Raw genomic sequence first — 23,374 nt, 5'->3', positions numbered from 1 at the left:
AACTTTAATCCAGGCTCACCCACCACAAACAGGTTACTGTGTTTACCCAGGCTTTACAGGTGCAAAGGAATCAATTTTAATGAAAAATAAACAAACAAACAAACACCACGTAGGAAACAAAAGATTCAAGTGGAAATACATGAAGGTTGGGCAATAACATATTTCTAAAAACCTGCCCCAAACAGGAAGTTATGTGTTTAGTTTTCAGGAGAGATGTTGTAATCTTTAGTCTTTCAAAATCCTGCAGGCAACAGCACAATTTAGATTTTATTAGATTTGATAATGTTGAACGGAAAGCATCCCAACTCGCTATGTTGTTTGTTTTTATGGTTGCTGGACAGGAATGAGCATTCATTGTTTAGAAATGTGCTTTTCATGGACAAAGTCTAAGTTGTAATTATTGTACAGTTGTTATCAGCGGGCAACAACTGTACATCCTGTAACATTCATCTGAACATTTAAATGTTGTGATAATGATCTCCCTTTATGTGAGGTCAGTGTTAATGCATTAAATGTTATTTCTGAAAGACTTCAGGCGCTGCGGTCAGTCCGGAGGCGGTTTGTTCAGTTCGCCACAGGTGAACATTTGGAGGATTGGGTTGAAATATTTATTACATTTTCATGTATTTTGAACAAACTTTGTTCTTAACTCCGTCTACGAGGACCGGCCTGGAAGACTGTGGCCAGTCCTCGTAGACGGACGACGAGTTAAGAACAAAGTTTGTTCAAAATACATGAAAATGTAATAAATATTACATTTTCATGTCTACGGGGACTGGCCACAGTCTTCCAGGTCTGACATGTAAATGTCTTCAATACGGCCAAAAAGCTTTCAGGTCAGTTTGTCTGAGATCAAATTTATTTATTTTATTTTGGTAAAGAGTACCACACAGCTGCAGGCTTTGGAAAAGACCTCGGCGCTTCAACTAAAGTAAAGCGGGTCAGGTTTGGAGATGGATTATCCACTTTAAGACACATGTTGTGAACACATGAATGTAACAGAAAACATCAATGCAAATATGACAAAGAGCGGATTGACGCAGGCAGACACACAAGGGGGCGACTGTAAACAAACTGTAAACAAAAGACACGAGATTAAAGGAGATGTAAGTAAATATACACACAACAGTGACTTTTAAAAAGTGGCTGAGTCACAGGGAGCGTCTGAATCTTTGGGCCAGCGCTCAGGAACAACAGTCATGCCATTATTTAGCAGGTAGGAATTCAAACAGTGCAGAAAAAGTAATAAATAATGTAATTAAATCAACTTTTTTTTGGGGGGGGGGGGGGGGTAGCTTTGCTTGAACATCAAGTATGTGGATAAAAAAACACATGACATTGAATCCGAGCTGAATTCTCAGAACTTTTTCTTCTTCCAGAATTGTTGTTTAACTTTGTTATGATCACATCAGTGTTTTATTTATTAACTTATTGAAGACAAACAACCACTTCAGGCACATGATGGGTGAATCTCACAGGGGGGGGGGGGTCATTACGTTTAATGAGATGCTTGATTTTATTGAAACTAAGAGAAATTTAAACATTTGCGGGGATGATTTTGATGAAATTAATCAAATATGACGTACTTAACTCCTTAAGAAATTAAAGAATAGCTTTAACATTCATAGACGTTTTAGATAAGTTACGGTGGCCAAACTAACTGATGTCTATGAGTAATTCTCAAGTGAAATGCAAGGTACTATTTTTATTTCACGATGATTTAATGGGCGGATGAGACGCTGTGTGAAGTTTCTGAGTCTCAACAGACTGAGATGGGCCAAGCGTTATTCACAGTCAGATCCCCGACTGCGAGCGGAACAGAAAGTGATAGAGAAATCATCAGGAGATGTCAAAACACCACTGACGCACTGTGCGTGTGTCCATGGGGGTGGATGACGCTGCCACGCTGACACTGTGTGACTCAGAGTGTTTCAGCAGTGAAAGCAACATTGGCCCACAGCAGGATTTCACTCAGTCACCACAGTCACAGCTAAACTTTTCACACACACTCTCTCGTACTGTCTGCGGTGGTTGTTGACTGTATTTAAAGCCTGTTTAAACTATAAACTGTTGTGCTCTGATGCAACGATCTGAAAGCTGAGGCGCCTGTCAGCTTACAGGAAGTTGCATCATGAAGCCTATAGACACACGTCGAGCGTGTAACATGTGAGCAGCGGCGACGCAGGACGCGCCGAGACACGGTACTGATAGAACTCCTGTTACTGTATGTGAACATATTAGTCAAGAACCTTTTTAAGTGGAGTCGGGGGGGGGGGGGGGGGGGGGGGGGGATTCTGTGGCGGCGTCGCCAGCAGAGGGCGCTGCAGCACGGTCACTTGGGTTTATGTGAATGGCTCTCAAAACTTTTTACAGCGTGTACTAACAACAACAGCAGGATGAGAATACAGCAGCAGAGAGTTAAGCATGGGCAGAGAAACATATTGTCTCCTAAGATGAGGATTGTTTGTTGGTTCTTTTTAATTTCTTTTAAATTTTTTAAATCCTCCACATCTACAGTGTACAAAGCAGCATTTTAACGCCTATTAAATCATGCTGCGTTTGTACCGTTTTGGTGCCACTAGAGGGAGCCATCCCCACAGTTTGAGAGTCAAATCAACGGTCTCTGTAGTGAAGCCTGTAGGTAACACAATCGGCTCGGCAGACAATTTTCTGCAGGAACACAACCACTTTAGTGTGGTTTTCATTTATTTCTCAGTATAAACATGAAAGCATCAATTTGGTCTCATGTTGGAGGAAAGTCACCAGAGTTACATCAACTAACTTTTTCAAAGCTACAAAAAATTTATCTTATGACCATTTCTGAGGTTGTGTGATGAAAAATATGTCAAACAAAGAAAGTCCTGTCATCTTCATTTAAGTAAAAAAAAAAAAACCTGTGAACCACAAAAGCCACAAAAAACATTTGTTGCACTCCAGTTTAACACAGTACTAGAACAAAGTGTTTGTACTGCTAGTCAGTAATTATTTGTCAAATGTGTCACATTTATGTTATTACAGCCCATTAATATATAAGAAGTCTATATATGAACATTACTTTGTGAGATAATTAACATGGCCTGGACCCAGTCAGAGAATGGTGGTGTGTGGTTGAATCTGTAAAGTCTCACATTACAATCCAGATAATCCGCAGCTCGGGTGACAGCAGGCGACACTGGAGATATATTTCAACATCAAGCTACAATTTGAGATTATCAATTGGATAAATAAATATATATATATCTATATATATATCTATATATATATATATATAAAATGTAATCAATTGCATACTGCTCAGTGACAGACGGTTCAACACTTCATACAGATGGTTATTTGGAAAAACATAACAAAGGATGTTTCTCATAAAAATGTCTCACTTCATCATGAAGCGTGTGGAAGATGATGATGAATGAAATTAATTATCCACTTTGGTTCTGAATGTGAACAATTCTTAGATGGATTTTGTGTTTAAATGCTTGAATCTTCGGGCTCTTTGAGTACAAGTATTTAAATTAATCATGCGACTTGTTTTCTCCAATAACAGATGAGCATGAACGCAGCCGCCGCCGCCAGGTCTCAGCAGTGTTTGAAGAGGTTACTGGACGAGCCGCAGGACAATTTGCTCAAATGTAAACGAGCCCGTTTGGCCCCGCCCCCACCGTCCACCGGCCTCTCGCCCTGCCTCAGGCCCACGAGCCCCACGCCGAAAACCAGCCAGAGCCAATCTCCTTTCCGTGTCGGACCATATGTACTTCTCGAGCGCTGCGAGCGGGAGAACACCTACAGGGCTGTGCATGCGCACACAGAGAAGCAGTACACCTGCCAGGTAACACGCGCAACATTTTATTTATTTATTTTTTTATACATCCTTATAGTTCCTGTTGACTGGACCACGTCATGTTTTATATATTCATAAATTGTCTGTACCTGTCGTGGTTTCAGGTGCTCCCTCTGCGAGGTTACCAGGAGCGCCTGGCGGCGTACGCGCGGGTCGGTAGTCATGACAACATCTGCGGGCTGCTGGACGTGGTGATTGGCCAAGAAAACGTGTACGTCTTCCTGCCCGGTCACCATGGCGACATGCACGCGTACGTGCGCGACAGGAAGCGATTGAGCGAGGAGGAGGCGGGGCTTCTGTTCACGCAGATGCTCAACGCCATCGTGCACTGCCACCATCACGGGGTGGTGCTCAGAGACCTGAAGCTCCGCCGCTTCGTCTTCATGGACAAGTACAGGTGAGACCCAGTGTGGCACTATTCCTACATCATACGACAAACTGCAGAGCAGAATGAACACTTTCACATCATATAGTTGCAGCTCAGGCTCATTATGAACAATGATGATTAACTAGTTTGAAAAAAAATCATCGTTCATTATGAGCAAAAAAATTACAAATAATTTAACAATTTCCTACTTAAGTTTGTCAACCATAAAATTCACTCATTGAGGGTTACTTAAAAATAATTTTATTGTTAAAAAACATGAAGTTTATAATATTATTGTATCTCCTCAGAATGAATCTCTGTAGTAGCTGCGTTAGAATTAGCAGTGTCCATGAGACTGACACAATAAATACTGACAGTACTAATAAACTCATTCATGCCCCTGTGGTACTACCAACGCTCCTGCTGTTAAACCAGAAAATGAAAGTCTTACTGTTTGATGTCCCGCAGGACTCGCCTCGCCCTGCTCGGCCTTGACGACTGCGTCCTCCTGCACGGTAACCACGAGGACGACTCTCTGAGGGACAGACACGGCTGTCCCGCCTACGTTGGCCCCGAGCTGCTGACCAACGGCGGCAAGTCCTACTCGGGCCGCGCGGCGGACATTTGGAGCCTGGGCGTGACTCTGTACACCATGCTGATTGGACGGTACCCCTTTCAGGACACGCAGCCCGCCACGCTGTTCGCCAAGATCCGCCGCGGCGCCTACAGCCTGCCCGACTGGCTGTCGCCACAGGCCAAGTGTCTGATCGGCTGCATGCTGAGGAAGTCGCCTCCCGAGAGACTGAAGGCGTCCGAGCTGCTGATGCACCCGTGGCTCGCCAATCCGTGCACGGCGCCACACAACGCGCAGAAGACGCAGCACGGCTCGCCCACGACCACCCAGAGCAAACAAGATGACCAAGTGGTTCCAACATGGACTGAAAAACATTAAGTTATACACACACACACACACACACACACACACACACACACACACACACACACACACACACACACACACACACACACACACACACACACGTGGAAACCCAACTGAGTGATGATGAATCAAAACTGTACCTGTAAAACCAAGTTTGAACTATTTAATATTGTCAGTCAACTTTCACTATTGACCACCACTTTCACTATTTTTAAATGTCAGATACAATAAGCACAATTACACAGTTAAAGTTAAAAAAAAAAGAATAAAAAAGTCAAGATGCTGTAAAGGTTTTGGAGCAGTCCGTGTTCACCATGACGACGCAGTCAATAGGTGAATGATCGTATCTGCAAATATAGAATTTAAAGAATCATTGCAATTCAAATAATTAAAAATAAAAAATCTTATGTGTTTTGAGTTGCAGAATGAAACACTAACATTTTCTGGTAAATTGACTTTTTTTTCTTTTTTTTTTTCCTTTAAACCTAATATCAAGTTCAGGACAAGGAAAACAAACATCAGCAGAACTTATTTACGCAGCCACTCAGTTGGTTTTTTACAAGTGTCAACTCTCATGAGAACAGGAACACTACAGACTCACTCTGATCCTGGATTACTTGACCCTCGCGTGCCTTTCATGTCCCAGTAGCTGCGTCTCGGCTGTCAGACGCCTCACCCTGAACCTGCTTCTCTCAAAATAACCATTTGTATTACGGCAGACTGACCTCAGACCCCATCTGGACTAAAAGTGTCTTCATGCACAGAATCTCATACTTTAATAGCTTACAAAGTTTGTTTCGACTCAAAAAGTGGCGATCAAAAGCCTCAATAACTTGGACCTTGGACATTTCCAATGTACGGCGTTACCTGAACGCACCATCTGAATACAAACCGCTTGAGAGAGGCGGGGCCTGAACTGGGACGCAGCTTCTTCCTGTCAGTGTTTACACTTCTGATTCCTCCCTGTAATTCTGAGAAGGATGTGTCAGTGTTTGAAAAGTCACCAGCAAACACAGATCACCCGGAGCGACTCAACGCAGCTTCGGTGTTTTTTTTTCCTGCACTGACGCATCAGTTACTGAAAATATGTTTCTTGTTATCTTAAGATCAAAACCTTGTATGGTCATTTTGTGTTTGAAATAACTTTTGTTTTGTTATACGCCGATGACTAGTCTTCATGTAAGAGGACATCTAATCAGTTTATTCTGGGACTCTTCTGGTTCTCACAGACCTGAAGGACTCGCTGCATCGTATCAAGTGGCCGTTAACCAGAAATAACAGCAAGTTTCATTTCCGATGACGAGGAAAGTATTTCCACCGCATCACTGTAACCCGGAGAATTTAATCCAGTGATAACCAGGGTCGCGGTGAAGAAAATAACCAAGTGATGATCTTGAGATAACAGGACTGAAGTTGTTTCTATCGGCCTGAAAGAGCGATTATGACCCAGCATTAGGGCTTCTGGTGTGCTGTGTGATAGCGAGCTCAGTTACAGCTGGAGAAGAAAGACTTTTTTTTGTAAAATAAAAAAATGTAAAAAAAGAAAGAAAAAAAAGCCTCCGTCTCAAACTTGTTTTGTAGATATTCACTCTCGTTGCCAACTAAAGATTAGAGAAATACCTGCAAAGTGGTCCAGATCTGTTTCAGGATGATCTTCAGTGACGCCTCATGACCGGGAATTCTGGGTCAACACACTAAAACTGTTTTCAGTGATTCAGGAAAAAAATAAATTAAATAAAGCCTGAAGAAATGTTTTTTAATATCAATTTCTCATAGAGATACAGACTCACACTTGTGTTTAATCACAACTTCTAGCATCGGACAAAAACAAAAAAGGCATTAAACTTAGTTTTTTTTGTGCGACAGCGTCAATTAGAAAAAGAAAGAAAAAATTTTTTCCCATGAATGCAATATGCTTCGAACACATTTCTTCCAAGCAACTGCAGCTGTGGAGGGATTGTGTGAATATACAGAAAAGCCGCAATATGCAATTTCTATAATGTGCGGAAGGCGTGAAGAACAAATTGATCTGAAATCAACTGCAGTCGTGACGACCTTCGGGGGAGGAGGCGAAGGGAGGGGACACACAAAAACAAAACAAAACATGAACAGAAAGTCCAGATGAGAAAACGGTCCACGTTACATCTTCATCTTCTCGGAATTGTCCAATTAACCGTCAGAAACGTCTGGCTAATGTCTGCTCAGCAGCAGCCAATCAGGAGCTGGCGTCGATGTCCATGTCGTCACCCTCTGAGCGACAGATCTCCTCCAGCGCCAGCTCTGACACACAGAAACACACATGTTAACCGACCCCCGGCGGCGTGGCGTTTATCCTGCGTGCCGATCGAATGAAGCCATCACCGTCTCTTACATCAGGACATCAACTATTGTGTGATAAGAGAGCTGGGCATTGTCGTCACGTTTTTATTCATGATCCTGCAAGTTCTACTCAATTAAGTATGGACGCATGTGATTTTTAGTCTCAGACTTAAATAGAAGATTCATAGTGAGGAAATAGCTTTAAAAAAAATGTGGTAAAAGAAGCCAAGTTTTATTACACAATTAAGAGTATAAACAGAAGCCACAGTTATATGATAGTGAAAAAATAAACGGCACTAATTTTAGTAGTTGGTGACTAATCGTCAGCGGGGAGAGGTGACAGTTAGTCACGTCGAAACGGAGGTGTGCGTGAAGAAATAACATCGAGACTCAAAGGAAATAGTAAAACCAGCTCTTCTTGAAAAGTTCACCTGACGTTGTGTGTTCAGACGTAAACATTCGTAGGCCTCTATAAATAAACACATTGGTCCTTTTTTTGTCTTTTATCTATGGGAATTGTGCCAAAAAACAAAAATTTTTATCCCGAGTGTTTTCACATGAAATGTCCCTTTTGTCTTCTGTGAAACAATGTTAAATATCTGATGATGCAGCCTGGTTTGTAGAAGCACATTGCGCGTTCTGCCCCTAACAGCAGCGTTAGTTTGCTCAAATCTGCAGGATGTGCAAACCACGTTCATTATTTAACGGATGTATGCAAAGAAAATGTAACTCGGACGTCGTTTCGGGGAGCGTGAGGCGCAACACCAACACCGTAATCGAGCTGAAGATAGAATTTCAGAGGAGACTTCGGTGTCACCAGGTGGTGTTTGGGATATAAAAAGCTGCAGCTTTATGTGCGCGCACACAGCAGATCCATAAAATATTCCACCTCTGCTGTTACAAGATGGTCTTCAGCCCACACAACATTGACTGGAGTGTGAACTTGTTTTTCATTAGTGGTGATGGCGCATACACACAGTTTAGTTTGGATCACCTTTGAATCAATTATTAACTGAAAGGAGTACGAACATGAGATTTAATTAAGAATATCCTGGAAAGTCCATCTCACAGGCTGGTTCCAAACAACCTCAACATCCAATGACCTACTGAAACTTTGGCCAAATTGTCTTTCTATCATTTATTTTTTCATTATGTGTTGCACACGTCCATTTGATGGTCAGGCTACAGTTAACAAGGGGTAGAGGTTAGGGTTAAGTATCAGCTATGGCTAAGCTCAGAGTGAACGTGTGTGTGTGTGGGTGTGTGTGTACGTACCCTCACTCTCGCTCAACTCGGGGATCTTCCTCAGCGTGTCTCGCACCGCGGGGATCACCTGGTCGTACATGTGCAGCAGCGGCCTGCAGCTCTCCGAGAAGCTGCTGTGATGCAGCAGCAGCCAGTGCAGCAGCAACAAACACTCTCTGAGCAGAGACGCCGCCATGCCGCGCCACCACGGCCCGGAGGAGGCTGAGCGCCGCTGCAGGGGCGGCGTCGAGACTGGAGGAAAACAGAGGCTGGGTGAGATAAAGGTTTTCCCCACAACGAAGCTTTTTCTTTAGGGTCTGGAGCGGGACGGACCTGCCGAGTCCGTTGGACCCTCGGATCCACGAACCTCCAGCCACTGGCGATGGAAAACGATCACCACCGTCTGGACCAGCTGTGACAGAAACCACTGGGTCAAATAAGAAGTTGAGTGTAAGGTTGAACAGAGCAGACAAGAGTCGGAGAAATCTACCTCCGTGTTACAGAGACAGTTGCTCGGTAGACTCGAGGTCCAGGTCTCGGCTCTCTGAGTCATCAGTCTGCTCAACAAGCGAACCACCTGAGACAAAACAAAAACAAACAACTGACGAAGTGTTGTCAATCCTCAAATAAAGAAAACGTTCGACGTTCGCTTTATCAGAGCAACAACAGAGTCATGACGAACTCTCTTTTTAACTCGTAAAGATTGGATTTCAACTTCAAGAAAGCCACTGAAGAGTTCGACTAGAAGTTGAGTAAAGACTGATTATTAATTCTGAGTAATTACTCACTGTGCAGAAACAGATCTGAAAAGGTGGAAGGTGTGTATACAAAGGACCTAATATTCAAATCCAGCTGTTATGGAGAGTTTTGGAGAGTAATGTACAGTATTTTTATGTATTTGGGGTTCAAGGAAAATGTCTTGTGGGTTGTAATAATGAGGTGCAGGTCCCCACCCGAAACCAGCAGCTGTTGTAAATGCGTTACAAAAGTGCAGAGGGAAATTGAACCGACATCACAAATGATGGTGTGAATTGTTGGCATTACTCGTCCAACTGAACTCACAGCAAAGCAAAATAGTGTATGAAGGGATTAAAATTTCTTTTAAGTCACTTAGTCCGACCATCTTGCATGGTCTATTGTTAAAATTGCCCAACAAATACTGATTATTCACTTGAAATACACACATAGACACAAAAATATACAAAAGGTCAGGGTCAATTAATTTAAGCCGATATTTTCTGCACTCACCTGCTTTCATTGTGCCATTTTTTGGTCACCGTTTGTTTTTTTGATAAATCTTGTTTTTTATTGGGAACCTGACTCAGCCGTCATTATTGGTCAGTACAAAGAATATGACTTGAAAATTATTATTCACAACTTTCTAGTCTGGTAGCCCTTCGTATGACTTCGTAACCTGCAATTCCAGTAAGTCTTGCTGTGGGCCAACTATAATAAATCTCATTGTACTCTAGTATCATTCGTTCATCCACCTTAAATACTGCTTCATAGAACTTGTGGTCGTGGGGCACTGTTGCCAATCGAAGGCATGTACACCCTGAACAGCTCATCGGTTCATCACAGTACAAACAGAGAGAGAGAAACGATCACATCTGAGTCACCAATGATCCTCAATTATATGTTTTTGGACTTTAGAAAGGAAAGCAGAGTACCTTCAGATCCAGCAGAACGCAGTCTGTGTGTGTTGCCCTGTTTTCTGGTCTGGTCCGGATTACCTGGAGCAACTTCAGGAAAATACAAGGGTCTAATAATAATAAAAAAAAAATAAAAAAAAATAAAACAAAATTAGATGCTGACGTTCAGCTGTATGAACATATAAGAAGTACCAACTGTGCTGTTGTGGCATGGAGCGCCTTACCGTGCTGAGAGCAGAGCTGCCTGGCCGGCGTTTGGTGGTCGCACATCGACGTGAGGACGCCGACACACTCCAAAACCATCTGCAACCGGCACTCTGCTGACACACACACACACACCCGCTGCAAAACACACTGCAACCTGTGAGAGACGGACAGAGGACGACAGCTCAGCCGTGATCTCGACGGAGGAAGAGATCAGCATTTCAAATACAATGTAATAACTACATACAGTATGTCTGCATAAGATTATAAGATGAACCAAAGTCAAGCAACTGTGTCCAAATTAACAAAATTAAACAACTTGAAATGACAAATTTACGGAATATGAGATGAAATTTTAGGCCTGTTTGAAGAAGGAAACAAAAAAACAACATGTAAAGGTTCAAAACATTTGACAACAATATTTTTAGAATTGATTCATGTGTTAACCATGATCAGGTGAAATGGTCAATATCACTATTATGTAAAGCCGACGGCAGAAGACTTCAGAATATGGCAGCTATTTGTTTTATTTTAAGGTCTGGATTCAGGAGACAGACGAAATTGGAAAAAGATGACAACTCCCACGACAACTCCTAACAAAAATATATATATATACATTTCTTTTATTTTTTATTTATTTATTAAATTTTTTAAATCAGCTGCTGTTTCATGTTGCCGTTTAACATTTCCTAAATGTCCGGACTTGTGTCTTAAGTGTGTTTTAAATATGTGTTGTATTTTATTGTTTGGGGCCTTTTTAAAGAAAACTTTAATAAAGGCAGATAATAAAGTTTATAAATTAAATCAAATCAAATAAAGTTACGACTGTGGTGATCATTTCTCAGGAAGTTCATTTTCTCTGAATGAGTCATTGGTACATTTCAAACCGGGTGATATCCCGCCGTGTACCTGTCAGTGTGTGTTTGCGGCGTCCTTTCTGTGAGAACACACAGCGTCCGCATGGCGTTGATGGAGATCTCCTCCCCCTGAGAGCTGCTCCCACCGAGCCCCGGATCACACAAGCGCAGCAACGACTGCAGCAAGGCATTCTGGGAGCTGAAGCCGACACCTGAAGCAAAACATTCAACCTAACACCACAGAGAGAGAATTTTAATAAACGCACTCAATGTAAGTGACAAATAATACTAACCACAATATAAAAACCCCTCACAGATTTTATATTTGATGTCTGTCCTGTGGTGTCAGTCTGTGTTGTTTTTCTGTCTGTACCTTGTTATTTGTGTCACTCTTGTTTGACAGCACCGCTTCCACCACCTGAGGTGCAGATCAGAGAAAGGTCAAAAGGTCAGCGCCGCAGAAATTCAAACGCCTGCTTCTAAAAATCACCTGAACAGTGCTGGGAGAAATTCAAGTAACATTTGGCAAATCTGTAGAGGCACTGCCTTCACCTCGTCACTGTGAGCCAGCAGCAGATAGAGGAGCCTCAGAGCGGTTAAACCAGTCTCCTCCCTGCTGAAGCCAGGCAAACGGGTCTCCCCAGGTCTTCCGATCCCAGCTGAAGCAGCACGGCCTGCTGGGATCGAGCCGCCAGCGGATGAGTCTGAGCCACCGCCGTCAGCGGAGGGCAGCGAGTCCAGGGCCCGACAGAGCCGAGAGAGGTGAAGGTCCAGGAGAGGGAGAATGAGCACGGCTCCTGGACACGACCTGGGCAGAAGTCATTCAAAACAATATATCAGTGGTCGTAACAATCGGGACATCGGCGATTTGTGTCAAACAAGGAAAAGTGAGTCAGGTCCACTGTTTTTATTCAATCAAATTGTCTTGTGAAAAATTTTATAATTTGTGCATATACGCAATGTAAACATTTGATTTACCCGCAACCATTACAACAAATAAGATGTACTGAAGCAGCAGTGTTTCCCAATTTCTAAAAGTATCTCTATGTATGCCCTACAGTTTGTAGTTATTCATTCTCTGAAGCATTTGTTATGTTGTCTTGCTTGTGTGGAAGATCTTTTGGCATCAACAAGGAAATGTGAAGACCCCAAATGACAGGACATTATAAACAACACCTCAAAACTAATATCTATAACAAAAAGAAAAAAGTAAATTATAAAGTAACTCCTCTGTTTCTCTCTCAGTGTGTCCCACCTGAACAATGTGTACATGTGCTTTTGTTTTGTAGCTGAATTGTCAGCCTTGTGTGGGTCAGTTTAAAAACGGATTAATTCATTAACGTCAGTTGAAGTTAGTAGATCATCGAATGTTACGAGTCTGTTTGAGTAAATCAGAAATAATAAGTTCAGCTACATGTGAGAGTGCTGCGATTTTCAGCAGTAATGGTTTTAACAGGACAGTGAAGTAAACATTTGCCCCTGGAACTAAACTAAACTTCAGGAGCATAAGCAGCCTGCAGTAAGATGAGTCTTATTTCGCCACTGATTACAGATTAAGTAAAAAATACTAACTTTAAAATGCTTAAACCATCTTATTTATCAATCTCCTAAACACAGTTCCCACATGACATCACTAAAATTTAAAGTGAGTGTATAAATAACTGACAAAACAATTTAGTTTATGACGAAAGTCTTAATATTTTGAGACGCACCCGAGCGTGAACACTTTAGAGATGCCATTACATCAGCTGGCCAGGAGATGTCACTGGAGGCCACAGGCCTGGTAGGTTGAGTGGGGAGAATTTATCAAATACCTGTTATTATTGTTGCTGCTGCTGCTGCTGCTGCTGCTGCTGGGCCCAGCTGCTGGCTGGTTCTGACTCAGCATGTTGAGTCCAGTAACAGCCAGGCTCTGGACTGGACTCAGAGCCGCTCTGGGTGCTCCAGTGACGCTGGCTGTCGCGTCAGAGCGAAGCATAAAACCAGGTGAGAGTCGACTGTAACGACACACAAAAAAACCATCACTTTTTCTGAGCGAGGTCTTAAAATTGATTGTAAAACTACTGCTACAAGAATGGCTACAGTAGTGAAGAGAAGTCCCAGGATTGAGATAAAAGTGTGTCACAACATATGAGAGGTACCAGTAAATGTCGTCTCAGCCGCAGTTGCTGACAAATAAGTGCTGCAAAATATCAAGTCATGAACCAAATGCCATGTTTTGCTTTATATAGCTGCTAAACGCTGTGACCACATGAAGAGGAAGACAACACTATTCTTTAATGGATTACTTATTGCAGTATGGTAAAGACAATCTGCATCTCTTTGGATGTCGTAAAATTCAAAAGCCTTTTTCCATTTCGAGCTTAAGCCTCCAAACAAAGGTCAAGATAATGCAACTGAGAACTGAATCTCTCAAATCTCTACGATTTTGAAGCTGATAGTCCAAATGCCTTCACCTTAAGCAGTAGTTGGAGAGGACAATACATCCCTTCATTTGAGGATATAGGTTATTCAACATGTATGTGCCCATAACTATTATTATACTGTATTGGTTCAAACACCAGACAAGGTTTTATTCTGGGAAATGGTTCTGACAAAAGTGAGGTGATCTTATATTCAGGGTGTAAGGAAAAAGACTCAAAAGAGCTCGTCTTCGTCAATAAACATAATGTGATGCCAGTAATTCTAATTTGATGGTGCTCAATGTAACTGAGACTTGTAATAACCGTCAAGCTGCTAAAAATATGCCGTCACTGAGAGCAGAGTGAGAAGACGGAGAGCACAAAGAGTCTGCAAAACACAAAGAGTCAGGGAAAATCGCACGGCGGTCCTCAAAGTGGTTTACCGACAAAGAAGGAGAGGGAATGACGACTGACCGAGAAACATAAAGACAGAAAGAAGGGCTGTTATTCAGCTAAAGGCGCGGGAAGTCTCCAAAGAGCACAACATGATACTCTGATACCGAGTTTAAAAGCAGTCTGGGCTGGTGGAAAAGATTCATATAATGGGCTGAGGAACAACTGTAGTTCAGCCTGAACCCAGACTACACTAAGAAGCTGTTATCTTTTCAGCCTTATGTCATCAGTCTGAGGGGAAAAAAAACATGCAGAACTATCTGATTCAGATAGAAAATGCCAATCAAACGCAGTTTTTTTTTCTTTTCCGTTACACCCCAACATCTGTCACTGTGAACAACAAGGGGACAAATCAGTGTTTGTGAAGTTTGATTGGAAAGAGTCTCACTGACAGAAGTAAACTTCCTCCACATGTTGTCCTGGAGCACAAAACTGCTCCGAAAAAGATTCCATCATACGTGCAGGAACAGGGCTGCATGATAGATGTGTGTACTTTTACAATACATGGTCTGCAACCCCTTTATTCCCTCTAAATGTGAGCCTTGTAAAAAGGAATCTTATATTTGAACCAATACGACCACCGACTGCTCTATAAACGACTCGCTCGACTCAAATCTTTTTATTCTCTCCTGTCGATCGAGAGGTTTACTGGATTGAACTATACTTCATTGTCAATGTTGCCACGGTTACAGGAAGATTTTTTATTTATTTATTTTTTACCTGGATGTTGTCAGGTTGATGTCAGTCAGACTCATAGACAGCAGATGAGAGAGACCGAGGCTGCTGGGAGACAGAGGCTGCTGCAGCAACAACCCCAGCAGGACGCCACCTAAAGAAGAAAACAGGATAAACACCCAGGTCATGAAAATCACTTTTTATAATGTGAATCCACATACCGCTCGAGCTCAAGGTGCTGTGCAATATGAACCCCCAGTGTGAGTCTGTCTGCATGTGCATGTGCAGTTGTTGTTGTATTCATGGACACGTCCAATTTATTTGATCATATAACCAAAACCAGATTTAGAGAGATTATTGACATTTTAAAGCCCAATATGCTTTGTATTTTGTTTACATGAAAATATGATATACACGTCAACACTTGCACCATTAAGTGAGGCGGCTTTGCTTAATCGAAGTACATTTTGGTTTACACTGTAAATACCTGGGGGGGGGGGGGGTGTAGATCGGGAAACCTGGTCAGCACAGAATCACAAGCTGAAGCGGTAAGGTGGAGGCGGGCCTGACTATAAGAAGACTTGGAGTCAGATGTTCTCTTTGAGCCTGCGTAGGGTTTCCCTCAGGTACTCCAGTTTCTTTCCAAAATCTAAGCACATGTCTCCGAAGGTAATTAGTGATGCCAACGTTCGCATATGTGTGTGTGTGTCTTTTTAACCCTATGATAAATGCCTCGAGCTTTGGCCCCTGGACTCTTATTTTGGATAAAGTTAATAAAAGATGAATAGCTGGATGAAGAATAACAGATTTTTCTTAGAGTTAAAACAGGACAATTAAAAACACGTGCAAGGTCTGAGGTTTTTAATCTAAATTACCATACCATAGCTATGCTGCTATATTGTTAGATACTAGAAGCATTAGTTTAAAGAGGAGCATTTAATTTAATTACTGTTAACCCTCTGAAGCTGTGAGTATTGTTCTGTGTTGCAGAGTGACTAACCTCTGTGCTGTGGGTGAGCAGGTCTGACAGACTGAAAGGGGTCTGGACGAGATGCTTCTGACCTGGTACCAGATCTGCTGCTGGACGATCCACAATCGGCTAAAACACAAACGCACATACATAAGACCGTGTACAGTATAAACACAAGAATGGAGATTTAATGATTGAATAATAATTGAAAATCTGTTTCACAGCCATTATAAAGCGACGCACCGGTTTTTTTTGTCTTTACTGGAGTTGTTCTGGAGGATACCTGAGCCTCAAACACCTCCTTGGTGAGGAACCCATTTCCTATTGGGGAGGAAGAGCTACTGCCACTCCCATGACGCTTCGAGGCAAGAGAACTCATGATCCTCGGGCTAAGAGAGGAGAAAACCAACTATCTGTTTAGAATTAAGCAGATCACCATCATTTCATGTAAACACACTTTTACAAATCTTCTAAGTTGATTCAGGAAATCACAGCTGAAGACTAAACTAAGATATAACCTGGACTGTGTTAGTGAAATTACACAAAACACGTAAAAAATACAAATCTAATACGTTGCATTGAGAAAAATTAGAGGTCAGCACAAGTAAAACTAACAGCCTGCAAATAAAGATTATAGACAAGGGTAAAGGAAGGGTCTCCTACTGTGGCCCCGACATGAAATAGTGGTTATAACAGATGGATGAGGTCTCAGTCGGACCGATCATCATAAATATATCAGTTTACTGAGGCCAGAGTTGTGTCTCCGACAAAGCCAAGTTCAGTTTCATCCAACAACAACAACAAAAAAAAAAAGAAAAACATTTTCCAGACAATCAAACATGTTGGTGATGCTGAAGGGGTCAGGGTTATGGACCTGTTCCTGGGTGGAGGAGAGCCCAGTTTGTTTCTGTCTGAATTGTGCAGTTTGGTCTTCATCTCGTTGATCTCTGCTTCTTTAAACTGTAGCTCAGACTGCAGAGACTGAATCTGTGTGCAAACGACATGCGAGCGTTACTCCGAGGATCGCCAAGCCTGCACATGAAGGGGTTTCTTTCTTCTACTTCCTCACCTTCTTGTTGAGCTCCTTCTCTTTGTCGCTCTGTTCTTTCTGCCTCTGAGCATCCAGCAGGACCTGGTTCTGCCTCTGAGCCTCCTTCTCCTGCTGAGCTGCTTTCAACGAGTCTCTCAGGACTCGAATCTCACCGCTTTTCAACACAATCTCTTCCTCCACCTCCTTCAGCTAAAAACACAGAAAAAAAACCCCACTCAGATCTCATATTGAACCACAACTTGACAATTTGATCACCACACTACAAATACATTGGGAATTTTGGAAAATGTAAAAACCAATTAGCGCAGCGACAAAAAGCAAGCGTTCCTTAGTTTTAATGCAAAATGTCCCGATTTTACAGCTGAATTCAAATTTTTTTTTAAATTATATAAAGGCTTACATTGTAAAGTTAGGCAAAGTTTAATAAAAAAAACAAAAAACAAACCATTAAACCCACTAAGGTGCAGTGGCCTGGCCAGTGATTTAAATCGTTGTCAGGGCTGGATGGAGTTCACATATTCTCCCCTGCATCCCTGGACTTTTTTTTTTTTTTTTTTTAAATGGTACTCTCGTTTAGTTCCACAAGTTAAAAACATGGTTAATGCCAATTGTACATATGCTCTGGGTTTCATTGTGGGAGCATGAGATTGCCTGTTTGTTAACGTCCAGTTCGAAGCCATTGATGTTGCGCTCCAGAACGATTTCCACAGAAAAACCTGAGTCTTACCTTCCTCTTCAGCTCAGCATGCTGAGCCTCCAGCACACTGTCGGAGTCTCCTCTGTCAGACCCAAGCTGCGGCTGCTGCCTGTTACACTCTGATAAACAAAAGAATAAACACAGTACTTTAAAGTAGTACATCAAAGTGAAATAGACTGATATCTTGACCTGTCAAGGCGTGGACACCAGTAGACCTCTGAAGATTGAAGTCAGAGGTTTTCAGAGGCCAAAAGTCAACAACTCAAACTGGTTGATGTGTTCGTCAAATCAATTCTGACTTGGTGGCAATGCGCATTATCTTGTTAAAAGACAATGTTCCCGTGTATGAATGTTGCTCAGGTATGTGGTACATTTCAAAGTAAAACCCATATGGGTGGTAGAACAGAAATTTACATAAACCTTCACGCTGCCTCTTTCTAATGGTGCATCCTGGTGCCATCTGTTCCGCAGATAAGGAACGTGCACACACCTGGCCATTAATAACTATTCCTGCAATCAAATCAGATTGGGCCTTCAGTTGCTCGTCTCTTGGATCAGACCACTCAGGCATCTTTTCCTCCCAACTTATGCGCCTTAGCCATCTTTGAACCTGTTGACTAGTTTACTGCTTTTTCTTTCTTGGATGATTCTTTGTCAATACTGTCCACCACAGACATGGAACACACTGGAGGAGCTGAAAGTTCGGAGACTCTCTGACCCAGAGGAATAGCCATGACAATTTATCTCACGTCAAACTCTCTCAAAATCTTACAATTGCCAGTTCTTCACACTTTTACACATCAGCTTTGAAGACAAGATATTCACTTGCTACCTTAGACCCAGTATCAGATGCCATGGTTATGAGATGATCGCCTGACCGTGTGATGGCTGGTCAGGCTATTTGCACAACTAACTTGAATACTGGTCCAGGTTACAGGTGTGTTGAGTGACAAATTGCAGTACTTATATTAAATCCACCTCAATGCTTTCAAATACATTCATTACTCGACTGAAGACATTTACTTTGGCCTTAAAAGCTTAACCCAACCAGACTTAACTGGAGGGCCGCAGACTGAGCAAGGTTATTTTTTTTAGATCAGATGTGATCAAAATGAAAGATTGCAGCATTAGAGATTGAACCGGAATGTTGCAGTGTAAATCTATCATCTCCATTAGTCACCACTGTTAGATAACACTGTTATCTGCGCCGACTGAATTTTACACTTCCAAAGCCAAACTTGGATCGTGCTCACTCACACAGGAACAGACTGTGCCAGAAGAGGAGCCAGAAATGCTGTAATTCTCTTAATGTGAGAAAGAAAGAAAGAAAGAACGAAAAAAAAAAAACAATAACAGGAATAGATGAGATAGAATTTACACTGCCAGTTTTGGACTGAGGGGATAAAACTACATGTGTTGTTTGGGTTTTTATTTTTTTTCAGAGAGACTGTGATGTTTATTTTCATTGGCATCAAGGCGAATCGATGATGTCTTGGAAAATTAAACCCACTGAATGATGATCAAAAATAAACACTTTCTGTCCTGAACTCACCAAGAGGCATCCTGCTCGATATCCCAGCATTCCCTCTGTTGACCCCGAACGTGTTCGCTTTGCTCTGAAATGCAGTCGATCTGCTCGGAGGCTTGTTTTGCGCCGCTGACGTCGACCTGGTTGCTTTGTTTCCTGCATCAGACCCCATCCCAGAGCCCACTGAAGTTGAGGTAACGGCCTGCGAGGCAATGATGTCGATTTCATCCAAGTCGTCCTGAGTGAAGTCTTCGTCATCACCAAACGGGTCATCAAAGGGGGTGACCACGTCCTGGCCACGAAGGCGTTTCGTGGGAGGGCAGTTCATGCTGAGGAGGAGGAAGAGTACAAGCACTCCTTAACAACTGCAAGTTCACATTGCTGTCGGAGAACTTATCGGTTATTTAACGTGTTGTACAAGTTGTCAGAATATCTGATCATCTGTTATAATAAACTTCGAAACTAATAAAGAAGAAACTGACTCGACGACAAGAAGTTATTATCACCTTGAAGCTATTTTCTGGAGTGAGACAAATCCTAAATATAGACCCGACCGTTTAAGATCGAACTTTTAGTCTTTTGTATGTGGCAAAACTGTGGGAATTACATAACGTTGCTGGTATTTTTAAGAGTGAGAAGTGCTTTGCACAAACGTGAGGACTTTCAAATTGGCCTCCCACATATTTCTGCAGATCACGTTTTGGGGATGGCTGGACTTCAGTTTTACAACACAAGAGTGCAGGACACATACTGTTCATCCTCCTACAGTATCCATCCAACATTAAAAATAAAAACTAAAACGTAGCATGAAACACTCAAAGTATACAAAACTAAAACACATGCACACCTTATTCAAGTTATTATAATCGCATAATATAGTTTGTATTTTACATAAATGCACTCTTAGATCTAAATCCTAAAAAAGCCGATAAAACCCAGAAAATACAAAACGCAGAAGCATTTTGCAAGACAAAAGTCGATCGCACAATTAACCGTACGTAACGTCAACATATAACATAAAGTATCTGAATCGCTGCATGCAAGGGATATAAAAGAAAGTAAATACTTTTTTTTTTTATTAATCTTTGGGCTCTGAAGTGGCAGTGCATAAAGAACAGATGTGATTCTGCAGTGAAAGTCTGTAAATGGGCTCAGGTACACTGCGTATTAAAAACAAAGTCTATTGCACAATTCACAGCTGCCAGTTAAAAGCTGTATCATGCAAAAAAGAAGCATAATGTGCACATAAAAAAAAAAAAAACGCAGCTGCTTTCTTTTTCTTTGGGCCACAGCACATTTAAATGAACCGAGTCTAACTTCAGCTGAATTAAGGGCACGGCGTAAGCAGTCCTCCAAAAATAATATTAAGCTTTTTATCAGCTCAAAGTCAGCATCTGTAAAGACTGAGGATTGGTTTAGTGCCTATGATGTCGGAAACACTTGAGACGATTCCACCAATGATAAATTAAAAAGCATATGAAGGTTATGTAACAGCATCTGCTCACGCGCAGACATCATCTCTTTCAGTGGATCTCAAAGACAATGCTGCACCAGTAGAATTGTCCAGGTGTACCACTAATATCCTTGCAGTCTAGATCTCTAAACCATAGAAAAAAGTTGTAATCTGATAACTCTGGCATTAAAAGACAGGACTGTTGAAGAACAATGCCAGAACTTTAGCAAAGAGTCACCTTGAAACTGTCATTGATTTAAAAAGGAGTCAATATTTCCTTAACAAACCTGTGAGTGCCCTACAGTTGAATCAATAGATGGTTCGTTGTGAATGTTTTCAGACTTGTATTATATTCAGTCTACACACACACCGTCCAATTTCCCTAGAAAATTAAGGTTGGTCAACACAAGATAAGCAGTTCATACAAAACAATTCAAATGCACCAGGTTTGAGTCATTTTTTTTCTTGTTCAGTAACTTTAATCAAACTTTTTCAGCCCTATTTTCTTTGTGTGAGCTATTTGGCTCCTGCCCACAGTTCAGTAATATTCAGACACCTTTTTTTTTTTTTTACAGAGCAAAGCATCCAAATCTTCATCATCAACCATCTACTTCGTCGTTTAGAGATAATTGTGCGGGAAATGGCAACGATTTGTAGCTTTGCCATATTCACTGTTTGAAACAGGATACTGCGTGTATAAATATATCGGCCCTTGAACTGCAAGTAGATGACCACATGAACGGATGACCAGGTGAAGGGAAGAATAGGTGAACAGGTGTTAGGCGTTAATCGGTGTCCGTGTTACCTTCTGACTCGGTGCCGTCGCCCCCGAAGCCTGTTAGCTCAATGCTAACAGCTAGCCGTGATTCCCCCTAAAGAGTGAGCTTTCTCGCAGTCACGACAATTTTAAAGTCCTCGAAACACTTCGTTTGAAACACTTAAGCGATTTCTCGAAAGTGCGATCCCTCACATGTCTCCTGTGACTCGAATTAAAAGGTGAAAGCGCGTAAGTAAATTGTTTAATCAGCATATAAACAGCATGAAGTTGAAGAGTGTTGCTCAGCCCGCTTCAGTACAGCCAATAATCTGACCAATCACAAGCCAGCACTCACGGGTTGACCAATCAGAATCGCCCATTTGCTCACACTGTCACGTACAGTATCCCGTAAGAGACAAACTGCAGTATTCGCGTAAAAAGGAAACCTGCTTTAAAGGAATAGTGGCACATTTTGATTAAACCTACGTCATCAACAGAGGGAAAAAGTGCATACATTTTTTCACGAGCTAAAAGGACAGACAGTTTAATGAAAACAGAACGTGTGGCAATAAAATAATAGCTTGTAATTGACTTAAACACAAGAGTATGAAGATATGAGATTCAAGTGACAAAAACTGAAATGTTTCTACACGAATAAGGCCACTAAAGGAAGACTCCAAATTAAAACTCCAAATCTGTTCTGCTCACACTGTTATCTGTTTCACAGTGTGGTTACATCTTTTCTTCTCATAACATCTATTATAAAACGGAGTGGAAGTTTATTGTTATTGCTTTAAAACAGTCTTGATGTTGGGAAATCATCCAGGGATACAAAAAAAACCAATTCCTGTGAAATATAATCTGAAAATATATCTATATGAATAACATTGTTTTAAAAAAGCAAGCAAAACACAAACATATTGTGTGAAAATGCAGCGAATCCAAGAAGAATGGTGTGAAAGTACTGAAGGGAAGATGACCCAATACAATGAATATAACAACATAGTATTCTGTTCTGTCTCACCTCTTATTGCTAATGAGAAAGTGGATTCCACTTGCATAATACATAGAAAAAAAAATGCTCATACTTCCATAAAAACAATAACATATTAAAATAATAAGTCCTTGAAGTGCAAGACTTTTCATTTGACGGTTACCTGGGTCACACTGCCTCTCTCTACTTCTTCAGTAGGACAAAAGAGGTACAGTGTCCTATAAATAACAACAGCTCCAAGGAGCAGAAATGACAGATTGTCTGTGATGTGAAATCATCAAACACACTCCTGCACAGGTGAACACCAACCTGGATAATTTTACAGTCACGGCTAAAAAAAAACCCATCCTAATCGTGATCAAGTAACTTAAATAAAGCCCTTTATACATGGAAAAATGTGAAAAAGGATTTTGATTGTATAACAATGAACACCATTATTATAAAATATATTCCACATAAGATAATCTAATTATCAGTCCAGTTGCCATATGCTTCCTAGAGATTTAAAAAAAAAAATGTCTGTAATTTACTCGGGCAAGCAGAGTTATAACACATCATAAAAATCAAGCCTTTCTGAACTTTGCTGGCTGTACAGTCAGGAGAGGCTGTTGAAAAGAGAAAAAGTGAGATGCTGATGATCCTGCATCCCCAGTGGAAAATTATCCTTAATATCCATCGGTCCAACTTATGTTTCATTATGGATCTTTTGGAGCCAATCCCATCTGACCCAGCTGCAATGCCAGAGTACACCCTGGACAAATCTCCAGTCCATCACAGGGCAAATACAGGGAAAGACGTACACCTGCAGGCAATTTAGTGTCACCAATTAACCTCAAAAGCATCTTTACAGACTGTGTGAGGAAGCCAGCGAAAAACAAAAATGAAAACACAAGGAGATATAAACTCCTACATGCCCAAACTGGGGGCATTCCTGCTGCGAGCTTTGACCACAACACCACATTACCTTTAAAT

The 23,374-nt window shown here is 41.6% G+C and overlaps 2 protein-coding genes across 2 annotated transcripts in view; one reads left to right on the top strand and one right to left on the bottom strand.

Annotated features, from left to right (window-relative positions):
- The window catches only part of trib3 (tribbles pseudokinase 3), an 8,009-nt gene extending 714 nt beyond the window's left edge, over positions 1-7,295 (top strand). Inside the window, exons 2-4 of the mRNA XM_080462372.1 lie at positions 3,545-3,826; positions 3,943-4,235; positions 4,674-7,295. Coding sequence (XP_080318498.1) covers positions 3,545-3,826; positions 3,943-4,235; positions 4,674-5,157 — 1,059 coding nt within the window. The 3' untranslated portion in view covers positions 5,158-7,295. The remainder of the gene's footprint in view (positions 1-3,544; positions 3,827-3,942; positions 4,236-4,673) is intronic.
- Positions 6,882-21,727, bottom strand: atrip (ATR interacting protein). The gene is made up of 18 exons (XM_080462365.1): positions 21,457-21,727; positions 19,223-19,527; positions 17,701-17,789; positions 16,992-17,162; positions 16,797-16,909; positions 16,166-16,311; positions 15,953-16,051; positions 14,998-15,106; positions 13,237-13,419; positions 11,975-12,230; positions 11,796-11,840; positions 11,475-11,653; positions 10,586-10,722; positions 10,380-10,471; positions 9,200-9,286; positions 9,043-9,121; positions 8,740-8,961; positions 6,882-7,425 (listed from the first exon to the last, which is right to left on the bottom strand). The coding sequence occupies exons 2-18, from the start codon at positions 19,524-19,526 to the stop codon at positions 7,361-7,363; spliced, it is 2,376 nt and encodes a 791-aa protein (XP_080318491.1). The 5' UTR covers position 19,527; positions 21,457-21,727; the 3' UTR covers positions 6,882-7,360.
- Positions 21,728-23,374: the final 1,647 nt, after the last annotated feature.

This window comes from Lipophrys pholis (assembly GCF_963383615.2).
Source record: "Lipophrys pholis genome assembly, chromosome: 4".
NCBI classification, from domain to species: domain Eukaryota; kingdom Metazoa; phylum Chordata; class Actinopteri; order Blenniiformes; family Blenniidae; genus Lipophrys; species Lipophrys pholis.
Note: the sequence above shows the minus strand (reverse complement) of the source record. Positions and strands in the feature narration are given on the sequence as shown.

What these genes read in the sequence shown, in the direction of transcription:
- atrip (XM_080462365.1), bottom strand. Translation starts at nt 19,526, where the DNA reads ATGAACTGCCCTCCCACGAAACGCCTTCGTGGCCAGGACGTGGTCACC. An exon ending in AGCAGCAACAATAATAACAG is followed by an intron (nt 12,231 to 13,236) that starts GTATTTGATAAA and finishes ACTTCTGCCCAG; the next exon opens with GTCGTGTCCAGGAGCCGTGC. An exon ending in GCAGCTCTGCTCTCAGCACG is followed by an intron (nt 10,472 to 10,585) that starts GTAAGGCGCTCC and finishes TATTATTATTAG; the next exon opens with ACCCTTGTATTTTCCTGAAG.